This window comes from Rattus norvegicus, chromosome 10 (assembly GCF_021556685.1).
Source record: "Rattus norvegicus strain SHRSP/BbbUtx chromosome 10, alternate assembly SHRSP_T2T, whole genome shotgun sequence".
Taxonomy (NCBI): Eukaryota; Metazoa; Chordata; class Mammalia; order Rodentia; family Muridae; genus Rattus; species Rattus norvegicus.
Genome location: NC_141543.1, coordinates 93,518,743 through 93,530,748, shown reverse-complemented (window position 1 = coordinate 93,530,748; position 12,006 = coordinate 93,518,743). Strand labels below are relative to the sequence as shown.

Sequence of the window (12,006 nt, the reverse complement as noted above, 5' to 3'; positions counted from 1 at the left end):
AAACAGAGCAGATTCAGCCATCACCCCTGTAGTAAGGCTATACCATACTAGAAACTAAAGAGCAGTGGGGCTGGAGAGATGGCTCAGCGGTTAAGAGCACTGACTGACTGCCCTTCCTAAGTTCAATTCCCAGCAACCACATGGTGGCTCACAACCTGATGCCCTCTTCTGGCGTGTCTGAAGACAGCTACAGTGTACTCAGATAAATAAAACTTTAAAAAAACAAGAAATTGAATATCAGATTTTTATGTTAGTAATCATGAAGGTAGCAAAATTACAGTTGTGAAGTAGCAACAAAAACCTTTACGGTTGGGGGGCACCACAACATGAGGAACATGAGGTTGCAGGTTGAGAACCGGTGTAGTGCCATCTAGGTACCACCATGAGATTAACTCAGTGTTTTGATAGATCTTAACTTCTTGGTCATTTTATTTATTGATTGCGTATATGTAGATGTGTGCACTACAGCCCAAATGTGGAGGTCAGAGGACAACTTGTGGAACTTGATCCTTCTACTACCCTGTGGTTCCCAGAGATTGAATCAATGTCATCAGCCTTTGTGGCAACCTCCATACCATCTCACTGGCCCCTCCCTAGTCATTTTTTCATGACGCTGTTGATGTTCTCTTTATCTTTCCTAAACTATTGAACCTTGAGACTTAGGTGTTTGTTTTGCAACAGTTCTCCTAGTGGCCCAAGCTGACCTTGAACTCTTGACCCTCCTGTCTGCCTCCTAGGCATTTACCACTGTACTCTGCTTTTTCTCTTTCTGTTTTTTGAGTCAGGAGCTCATGAAGTTGGCCAGGTTAGCCTTGAACTCTCTCAGACTTAGGAAGACCTTAAACTGTACTGTGCCTGACTCAGTTTCTGGAGTAGCTGGAATGACTCTGCCAAGGTACCTGGCAGCCTGTGCATGTGTGCATGCACGCGCATTGTATGTGTGCAGGTATATACATATGCAGGCCTCAGGAGTCTTTCTCAATCACTCTCTCCACCATACTTTCTTTTTTTTTTTTTTTTTTTTTTTGGTTCTTTTTTTTGGAGCTGGGGACCGAACCCAGGGCCTTGCGCTTCCTAGGCAAGCACTCTACCACTGAGCTAAATCCCCAACCCCTCCACCATACTTTCTAAGACAATGTCTCTCGCTGACCTTGGAATTAATTAGGCTGCACTAGCTGGCCAGCAAGCCTTAGGGACCCCTTTGCCTTCACTTCTTAGCACGCGTGTGCGCGCACGCGCGCGCGCACACACACACACACACACACAGAGCTGTGCCTGGCTCCTTTTTTTTTTTTAAATTTATTTATTATATATAATTACACTATAGCTGTCTTCAGACACGCCAGAAGAGGGCACCAGATCTCATTACAGATGGCTGTGAGCCACCATGTGGCTGCTATGACTTGAACTCAGGACCTCTGGAAGAGCAGCCAGTGCTCTTAACGGCTGAGCCATCTCTCCAGCTCTCTGTTTCTTTTAGTATGCTCTTTGCAACTGGAAAATCTTTGACAATTACAAAATCAATACATATAATCCAGTATATCTTTTCTTTAAGAGAATAAAACCCTTGGAGGCTCCCAGAGACAGAAACATGACCCAAAGAACAAGCATTGACTGAACCTAGGGCCCCCTACACATATATAGTTGATGTGTAACTTGGTCTTCATGTAGATCCCCCAACAAGTGGAGCAGGGGCTGTCCCTGAATCTGTTGCCTGGCTGTGGATCCTGTTCCCCTAACTGGAGTTGCCTTGTCTGGTCTCAGTAGAAAAAGATGCACCTAGTCAGTTCTACAGTGACTCAGGGGAGACCTCCCACTTCTCAGAGGAGAAGTGGAGGGGGACTTGGGGAGGAGCTGTGTGAAGGGGGATATGGGAGGGCTGATATTGGGATGTAAAGTGAATAAATAAATTAATGAAAAGAAAAATAGCAACATCTTCAAAGCAAAGCTCCCAACTAGAGACTGGGGGTGCCTTCTTTTCCTTCTTAGACCAGTGATTCTCACCCCTCCTAACACTGCGACCCTTTAACATAGTTCCTCATGTTGTGGTGAGCTCCAACCATAAGAATATTCTCATTGCTACCTCATAATTGTGATTTTGCTACTGTTAGGAACTGTAACAAATATCTTGAGTGACTCCTGTGAAAGGGTCCTTTGGGTCCCCAAAGGGGTCATGACCCATTGGTTGAGAGCCACTGTCTTGGATCTTTAGGCTCTGGGGAACTAAAGCAAACCTTCCATCCAGAAACAGGTGGGTTCCTGCTCTGCTGAACCAGGGCAGAGGCTGTCCTGTGCCAATGAAAGGGAATCTGCTCAGACAGAACTCCCTGGAGGAGGGAACTGGACAGAGGCCCCAGGGAGCAGCGGGCCCAGGGCTTCTGATGTGACTGCAGTCTGCTTGGTAATGCCAACTGGTGATTGAGAACCTAGATCCCCAGCAAAAGGTCAAATAAGTCCCTCTACTCTGTACTGGGATAGCTACTTAGACTCGGGTCTGGAGATGGTGCTGGGGGTGGGGGAGGAAGGCTGGCGGTCTGTAACTTTTTTTCTGTCACCAGTACCACCTGTTGAAGGCAGAAAACTTGGAAGCCCCAGAAGGACACAGGGGAGAACAAAAGTGGAGCAATGGGCTCTCCAGTCACACTGAAACCTGACAATGTCCATGCCTTTGTTCTGTGCACACTTATTTATTTGCAATCAGAGAGCTGGCTTGCCTCGAAAAGCTTCCTCCGAAGGGTGAGCGGTTACACCTTTTTGTCTCCGCATTCAGAAGTAGGAGAGGACAGCTTTCTAGTTTCCTGGGCCCCAGAAGCCACTCTAGAGTGATTGCCAATTAAGATTCCATGCAACGGGCTGGAGAGATGGCTCAGTGGTTAAGAGCACCGACTGCTCTTCCAGAGGTCCTGAGTTCAAATCCCAGCAACCACATGGTGGCTCACAACCATCTGTAATGGAATCCGATGCCCTCTTCTGGTGTGTCAGGAGACAGCTACAGTGTACTCATATACAAAATAAATAAATAAATCTTAAAAAAAAAAAAAAAGATTCCATGCAACATTGGGCAGGAAGGAGAACACATCATAAATGCCTCTTCAAAGACTACAACCCCTATCTCAGGCTCACCAAGGTAGTAATTGACTAAGCACAGAGGTAAAGGCAGGCTACCATGGGAGTGGTCACAGACTAAAGTTCTGTAGAGTGTCATCCAGGCCAGAGAACGGAGGAGACTGTGCCAAGCAGTGTTCACCACTACTGAAAAGAGTTTCCAAGAAGGGTTCAGTTCTGGAAGCGGTAACCGGTTTACCGAGTCTGCATTGTTGGGCCTTTGTATGGAGGAGGTCAGAGGGTACAACAGAATCTTGCCTATATCTTGTTGAGGTTTTTCTTCTTGTTTTGTTTTGAGACAGGGTCTTTTGTAGCCCAGGCTCTTATTGAACTACGGGGTCTACCTCTCAAATGATGTCACATCACCTGTTCTGGAGGTTTGGGTTCGTCGTTTTCTGGTTTGGGATCAAGACGAGGGCCTCACCCACACCAGGCAGGCGCTCCTCTCTGAGCTCCATCCCAGGCTCTGCTCAGTTTTCACTCTAGCCAAAGGTTGGGAAGAGCTACTAAAAGGAACTGGCAGAATTGTGACTTTATCAGAGGAGAAGGGGAGGAGAGAGAGGGACTCCGTGACCGGGAGTGGGACAAAGACTGGGGAGGTAAAATGAATAAATTAGTGGGAAAAAAAAAAAGTCATTCCAGCATCCAGGACATGGGTTTCACTGGGAGCTAGAGGTGTGTGGCTCTGTAACAGAACACTTGCTCGGCACCGTACCAAAGCCTCGGCTTCCATGCCTAGTGCTGAGGAAAACAAAACAGCCTTTTCTTGACGTTCTACCCAGCGTCTGCATGGAATACACAGGGATCTACGGTGTGGACCACACAGGGATTCTGGGAAGCAGGATCTTCCCCGGCACCCGGCCCCAAGTTCTTGCTAGCTTTGTCTTAAAGATGTATTTATTTATTATATATGAGTACATTGTAGCTGTCTTCAGACACACCAGAAGAGGACATTGTATTCCATTACAGACGGTTGTGAGCCACCGTGTGGCTGCTGGGAATTGAACTCAGGACCTCGGGAAGAGCAGTCAGTGCTCTTAACCGCTGAGCCATCTCTCCAGCCCTCTTGCTAGCTTTGAACTCACAATTCTACTGCCTCAGCCTCCTGAGTACTAGGGTTAGAGGTCCGAGCCATCAAGTCCAGCTAAGAGCCTGCCCTATAGAAAAGGCTGAACAGACACACAGGTGGCAAGAAAAACACCGCCCAGGGGATCAGTGGCTTGTAGCTGGGGTGGCTACAGAGGCCATCTACCTAATGGCAATGTGGGTGAAAGGCTTCTTTGGGGGAACAGGCTGAGAAGGCCTGAAGATCAGCGGGTGACTTAAGCTGTCAGTGGAGGGACAAGCTACTCCTGGAGGGCATGCAAAGCGCAGAGAAAGCAGGCAGGGCAGTGGTTGGTTTTCAGCTGCTGGGAGAAGGAGTAGGTGGAAGTTCAGGGCTCACTGGATTCGTCCCTCCACACACAGCAGCAGGTAGTCTCTGAGCAGTGGAGGCAGGGGGAGCTGGGTGGCGGCCTGCCGACAGTTGCTGCCCAACTGAGCACGAACAGCCAGGCGGGCTAGGTGCTGCAGCCGTCTTGGCTGGTTTTCCATGCTTAGGGCTGAGCTGTAGAAGGCTTCATGTTCCTAGGCCAGAAGGAAGGGAGGGTCAGGTGATCTAGTACCCGTGATTTTGCCCTTCCAGAAGACAGGAGATCATTCAGTGGTAGAGGTTCAGGGAATTTTCTTTCTTTTTTCTTTTCTCTGTGTGTGTGTGTGTGTGTGTGTGTGTGTGTGTGTGTGTGTGTGTGTGTGTGTGTGTTTCAGGATAGGACTTCTCTATGTAACAGCCCTAGCTGTCTTGGAACTCTCTTTGTAGACTAGGCTGGCCTTGAACTCACAGAGATCTGCCTGCTTCTGCCTTCCAAGTGCTGGGTGTGTGCCACCACATCTGGCTTGAGAAATTTCAGCACATAGCACCCTGCCATAGACCTGATTTCGTTCATGGACCACTCCCACCCCAGACACCAAATCAGAGCTGACTGATTTATGAATGTCTGTCAGCAAGGGACTAGGCAGTATGGGAGATGAGAGATCTGTCTGCGCTGCTCCAGACAGATCCCAGGAACCCAGGGGTTTCACCCTCTTCTGCCTGGGTCCATCTTCCTCCTCTGAACCTGGTCCTGAAGTTTGAAGGGAAAGGCCTCTGACCTCTCTAGCCCCCAGGTAAAGAACTTAGCTCTTGGAGCGGACATACCTGCCACAGCTCCGGGAGCACAGCCTCCACCCAGGTGTCACAGGATGGGACACATGGATAGGCGTTAAGGAGGACTTCCATGGCCCGTGGAAAGTTGGCACAGTATTTCAGCATCTGGAAAACAAAATAGGAGTTCTGTGTTGCCTTAACTAAGGCAAGCCCAAGGCTGGCTAAAATAAACTGCCACAGACAACCTCATCTTTCTGTGCCTCAGCCTGCCCGGCCCACATACGTTCCAAGGTCCTGACCCCAGTTCCCTTGACTCTTATCTTTGCCCTCTGCCAAAATGGGCATGAACCTCTAGTCACTGAGAGAAGCTTTTGATCTTCTAGACCCTTCCAGTCAGGGCATTTCTAGCCTAGGATCCCCGTTCGGCTTGGCACCTCCTTCCTCCCACCCTCCCAGCACACCTCAGGGTGAACGGGCTCAGCCCCGTAGTCCAGCAGCGCTGCAAAGAGGACCTCAGGCTCCCAGTTGGGGGCGTCCTGTACCGCTTGCAGCGCGCAGTCCATTGGCGTGTGGCCTGCCCCATTGGTGACTCCAGGGCTTGCCCCGTGGCGCAGCAGCAGCTCGGCCAGACCTCCGCAGCCATTAGCACAGGCGTTGTGCAGTGGTGTGTGGCGCTTGCGACCCGCAGCCTGGGGATCAGCCCCAGCTTCCAGGAGCTGTCGCGCGGCAGCCTCGTGCTGCCGGCTGCTGCCTGGCCCCTCTGCTCCAGCGCATGCTGCGTTCAGCGCAGTCTCTCCCTGGCTGGTGCGCAGGGCCACGTCTGCACCGTTCTGCAGGTAGAGGGCCACATGTTGTTCCAGGCCACGAGCTGCAGCCACATGCAGGGGCGTGACTTCACTCTCTTGCGATGCCACATTCACAGACGCTCCAGCCTCCAGCAGCAACTTGGCGCACCTACGGACAGAGTGCAAGATTTGGGAGACATCCTGAGGACCCCAAGACCTGCTCTCACTACCCATTTCCTTCCCACACCTCTGCTTGGAGGTCTGGCCTGGTGTTCTCCTCTGATCACAGAAACCCCATTACAAACAGCAGAGTTATGGGGCCAGTTGAAACTGTCAGAAGTATTTTGGATTTTCAGATATAAAAAGTTATGCCTCAAGTAGTCTAGTGCGGCAGCCAAGAGCACACATTAATGAGTGTATATGGCAGAATCCGGGGAGTCCACCCTCACCTAAACTGATTTACTTTTTTCCTATAGACAGGGTTTCTTCGAGTAGCTCTGGCTGTCCTGGATCCCACTCTGTAGCTAGCTTCGAACTCAGAGATCTGCCTGCCTCTGCCTATCCCCCCCTGCCCCAAGAGTGCTAAGATTACTTATTTTGTGCTAGATGTGAAACCTTAGACAAGCTATCACCTAGCTACACCCTTCTTCTGCCAGCCTCAGACACTAAGTAGCAGAAAACAACCTTGAACTCCTGATCTTTCCGCCGTTTCTTCCTACTTGCTAGGATTATAGGTGTGTCCCACCGCGCCCATGTGATGCCAGTGTTCAAAGCCAAAGCTCCCTGCATGTTTGTTAAGTAACCATGCTACCAACTGAGCTACAACTCCAGCTCCTGGCCTCCTAACAGATTGATAGGGCAAGATTTGGAAAACTCACTCCTGTGTACTCATGGAATTACGCATGGAATGTAAGTGTATTAGAAAAAATAGAGGACTACCCTTCCTGAGCAGGCCCTGTTCACTTGGTCAGGGAAAGCCTTTGGGGACTTCCCTACTCTGCTTTTCCTTAGAGAAAACAAGCGGACTAAATCCACTGAGCTAAATCCCCAACCCCTGGATGCACACATATTACATTCCCCATAAAACCTTTCCAGGCCACGGGCACTTACTGCAAAGACTCGGGAGCTGTGCAGAGGTGCAAGGGGGTCATGCCCTCATCAGACAATACATTAGCCTTGGCACCAAAGGTGAGCAGCAGCCGCACACAGTCAGGATGGGCTTGGGCACAGGCCTCGTGCAAGGCAGCACGTCCTCCAATTCGGGCATCAAGCTCAGCTCCCTTCAGGATAAGGTGTCGGGCGCAGTCTGTGTAGCCTCTGGCCACAGTGATGGTGAGAGGTGCTGTTTGTTTGGTCTTTGGAGTCAATACCCAGAATCCTGAGGAGAAAAAGCAGCACCGTAGGGACTTCGCATGGGAGAGTGGGGTAGAGCAGTTGTCTGTGACTGACAGTGGGTGTTGGGCTTCCCTAGGTCTAGCTTACTGAGCACACACAGTCAAGCTGTCCCTGTGGTTAGGGGTCCACTCAAATCCTGAATTGGAAGCATGCATTGGAAGAGCCTTTTAAAACGCTTTGTCGGCAAGGCAATGGTGGTACACGCCTTTAATCCTACCACTCAGGAGGCAGAGACCTCTTGAGTTCGAGGCCAGCCTGGTCTACAGAGTGACTTCCAGGACAGTCTCTACAAAGAGAAACCCTGTCCCAAAACACACACACACACACACACACACACACACACACACACACACACACACACACACACACCAAACAAACAAACAAACAAACAAACAAAAAAGCAAAAAAACCAAAACAACAACAAAAAAAAGAACCTAAGTTCAATTTCCACTTTGGGGGATGATGGTATTCTTCAGGAAAAAGCCGGAGCAGCCTGGGTAAAGCCACTATGTCATGGCTGCAGGTAAGCAGGACCTGGAGCCTGTAGTGCCTGGCTGTACCGGGTCCTAAAGCTCTTCCATAGGACTCAGAAGGCACAGACCTAAGGGCTGAGGTTGAAGCCATCTCATATCAACTTTTCAAAACAATTTCAATTAAGTATCTAATCAACTTTGACAAATGTGCTGAGTTGGGATATGTTCTAGAAAATTTATCCACCCTGTTACTCAAAACAGCAAAAGGTGGGGGCTGGAGAGATGGCTCAGTGGTTAAGAGCACTGACTGCTCTTCCAGAGGTCCTGAGTTCAATTCCCAGCAACCACATGGTGGCTTGCAACCATCTGTAATGGGATCCGGTGACCTCTTCTGGTGTGTCTGAAGACAGCTACAGTGTACTTATATATAATGAATAAATCAATCAATCAGCAAAGGGGTCTGGTTGTGTGTGGCTCCATGGTATAGGTCTTGCCTATGTGTGGACTCTGAGTTCTATCTCTGAGTGCCATAAACAAGCAAGCAAAATGAAAAGCAAAACAACAACAACGAAACAAAACCAGCAACAAAGGAACGGGGGTGGAAATGGGGGGTGAGCAGTGGCTGCTTTTCCAGATGACTGGAGTTCAATTCCCAGCAGCCACATGGCAGCTCACAAAAGTCTGTAACTCCAGTTCCAGGAGATCCAATGGTCTCTCCCTGCTTCTATGGGTATCATGTACACAATGCAGACAGAACACCGTATACATAACAAAAAAGGGGATTTGGGTGGGGAGTGCCTTTATATTAGTTGGGGGTTGGAGGATGGGATATTGGGTTTCTTGAGGGGAAACTGAGAAAGGGGACAGCATTTAAAATATAAATGAAAAAAATCCAATAAAAGAAAAAAAAAGGGTTGGGGATTTAGCTCAGTGCTTAGCAAGCGCAAGGCCCTGGGTTTGGTCCCCAGCTCTGAAAAAAAGAAAAAAAAAAAAAAAGGAGATGGGATGGGGTGGTGGACGGCACACACCCATAATCCCACCACTCAGGAAGGAAGCAAAGACAAGCAGATCTCTGAGTTCAAAGGCAACCTGTTCTACCTATCAGGTCCAGGACAGCCAGGACTACATAATGAGATGCTGTCTCCTAAAATAAACAAAAAAAAAAAAAAATCAATTGAAGAAAGAGGGCTAGGTATCTGTGGGGGAAGATGGTCCTCTTTGAATGAGTATGAAGCTTTGTGAGGGACACTGGAGTGTGAGGGAGGAAGGGGCCAGCAGTCTAACCAGTCTGATGAGCTTAAGTCAACCTGGTCATCAGTGGGGTGACAGGTCACAACCAGAATGTTCCCACATCCCACTCCAGGTGATAGTGTATGCTCTGCTCTGGGGAGTGTTTTTGACACACTAGCCCAGGTCTACACTGAAGACTTTATAGCTGAAACATACTGAGATGGCTCAGCGGTTAAGGGCACTGACTGCACTGACTGCACTTCCAGAGGTCCTGAGTTCAATTCCCAGCAACCACAGGGTGGCTCACAACCATCTGTAATGGGATCTGATGCCCTCTCTGGTGTGTCTGAAGACAGCTACAGTGTATTTATATATAATAAATAAATAAATCTTTTTTTTCTCTTTTCCTTTTTTTGGAGCTGGGGACCGAACCCAGGGCCTTGCCCTTGCTAGGCAAGCACTCTACCACTGAGCCAAATCCCCAACCCCCAAATAAATAAATCTTAAAAAAAAAAGAAAACATAACAAGCAAGATATCATTTGCTTTTAAAAGAAAGGCCAGAATCTCAAATATATATACATATATATTTTTTTTCTTTCTTTCTTTTTTTTTTTGGAGTTGGGGACCGAACCCAGGGCCTTGCGCTTCCTAGGTAAGCGCTCTACCACTGAGTCTTTCTTTCTTTTTAAGAGAGAAAACCCAAGTCTACCATTGTATTTGGAGAGCAATTCTCTAAGTCCAGGTGCCTCTCTTCACTGCTTTCAAGTATTCTATGGTGCTAAACAGGAAGATGTTCCGTGAAACAATGTCAGCTTCTAATGCTGCATGTGGCCAGGTATGGAGGCTTCTGGCTGCCACCTGTCACTCAGGAGCAGGAGGTAGAAAGATCCCAAGTTCCAGGCCAGCCAGGGTCACAGAGAAACGGGTCCCATTTTGAAAAACAAAAACAAACACAAACTGACAATAACAAACTGAACGGGACCTGATGGGATAAGCCCATGACCCCAGTCAGTTGGAAAGATGAGGCAGAAGGATCACAAGCTCAAAATCTCCCTGAGCTATGGTAGGAGTTGAATCCTAGCCTGGGTAACTTGGCAAGACCCTGTCTCAAAATTTAAAAAGCAAGTCAGCTGTGGTTTGAAGCACAGTGGCAAGGACAGTGCTCCTTAGCATCCAGATTAGAATTCAATCCTAGGGGTTGGGGATTTAGCTCAGTGGTAGAGCGCTTGCCTAGCAAGCGCAAGGCCCTGGGTTCAGTCCCCCGCTCTTGGGGGTGGGGGTGGGGAGTTCAATCCTATTGCCCCAAAATAGAATTGGGCTGGTGGGGTGGCTCAGCGGGAGGGGCTTGGTGTTTTCCCCCTACAACACCATTTTCTAACCCCTAAAGTCAGTAAGGGTAAGGAAAAATTGCATATGGATTTCTTCTTTTCTTTCTTTCTTTTTTTTCTTCTTTTCTTTTTTTTCGGAGCTGGGGACCAAACCCAGAGCCTTGTGCTTGCTAGGCAAGTGCTCTACCACTGAGCTAAATCCCCAACCCCGCGTATGGATTTAATAAAAATTCTTTCCTATTGCAGAAAACTATAGGAGAAACATGGATATATCTATATGTGTTTTCACATAAGTAATATGGCCCATTCAACTCTCAACCAAAACCAAAGTTCCCAATCTGCGTATGCGTCATATAAGAATATAACTTTAGCTGGGTGGTGGTAATGCACACCTTGGGTTGTAGCACTTAGGCGGCAGAGGCAGGCAGATCTCTGTGAGTTGGAAGCCAGCCTGGTCTACAGCGTGAGTTCCAAGACAGCCAGGGCTACACAGAGAAACCTTGTCTCGAAAAACAAACAAACAAATAACAACAACAACAACAAAAAACCCCCCAAAAAACCAAAAGCAAAGAAATTTTGGAGACTGGGCATGGTGGCTCACACCCTTAATCCCAACATTAAGGAGGCAGAGGCAGGTGGATCTCTGAGTTTGAGGAAAACCATAGTTGGCCTCAACTATTTAGGAAGGAGCTAGCATGGGTGACTATGAGGGGCAGTCCATCCTAGGACATTAAGGAGAAGTGGGGGTGTGGATTCTTCTTCCCTTCCCAACCCCCATTCCTGTCCCTCCTCTTCCCTCCTAGGTGGGGCTCCCTACCCTGTTCCGCTGACCAGGCCAGCTGGTTGTTCACAGTCTCCACAATCATGTTGGCAGCTTCTTCGTCTTGGAACAGGATTTGGACTTGCTGTAGGTCCCCAGAGAACAGGGCATTGTGGACAGCTGGGTCTCTGCAGGAGCGGCGAGGCCTAATGAGCCGGGCTTGGGGACTAGGGAGGTACCTGTGGCTTCGGCACTGATGGGCAGCAGCCCTCCTCCGGTCCTCCCACTCCAGCCACTCTCTCTGTAGGCGGAGGGCACGCCGCGTGGAGGATGTGAAAGGGAAGCTCTCCCCTGCCATGAGGGGTCCAGCGGCCTGGGCGGTGCCACCTAGGCGGAGGATTCTTCCTTGCCCCAGCTAGCACCTTGCTCTGGGGAGCCACCCTGCCCCCCTCCTGGTAAGCTGGAGAAGCAGCTGAGGCTATAAATAGACCCCTCACTGCATTGGTAAACAGTTTCCCCTAGAGTCATGATCTTAATGCAGATGGTATTGGGCCAGCCCCTGACCCTTCTGGTACCCTTCCATTAGTCAGCAGGGCCTCAGCCAAGGTCACTCCTGGATCCCACTTCTTTGGCGTCTTCTAGTGGAAGCAGTCGACCCTGAGATGGGTGGGCAGGACAGGGCAGAGGAAGGACCGACCAGGGCCCTGCAACCACTGAAGCAGTGGCTGGTGAAGTGGGCAGAAG

General features: G+C 49.3%; 1 protein-coding gene across 2 annotated transcripts; it reads right to left on the bottom strand.

Annotated features, from left to right (window-relative positions):
- Window positions 1–1,270: 1,270 nt before the first annotated feature.
- On the bottom strand, window positions 1,271–11,692 carry Asb16 (ankyrin repeat and SOCS box-containing 16). Of its 2 annotated transcripts, XR_015630933.1 has the most exons (6): window positions 11,320–11,692; window positions 7,186–7,453; window positions 5,752–6,244; window positions 5,342–5,455; window positions 4,187–4,731; window positions 1,271–2,865 (listed from the first exon to the last, which is right to left on the bottom strand). XR_015630933.1 is itself a non-coding variant. In NM_001109048.1 (5 exon segments), coding segments are annotated over 5 exon segments (1,362 nt in total). In that variant the 3' UTR covers window positions 4,506–4,545.
- Between the last annotated feature and the right edge of the window lie 314 nt (window positions 11,693–12,006).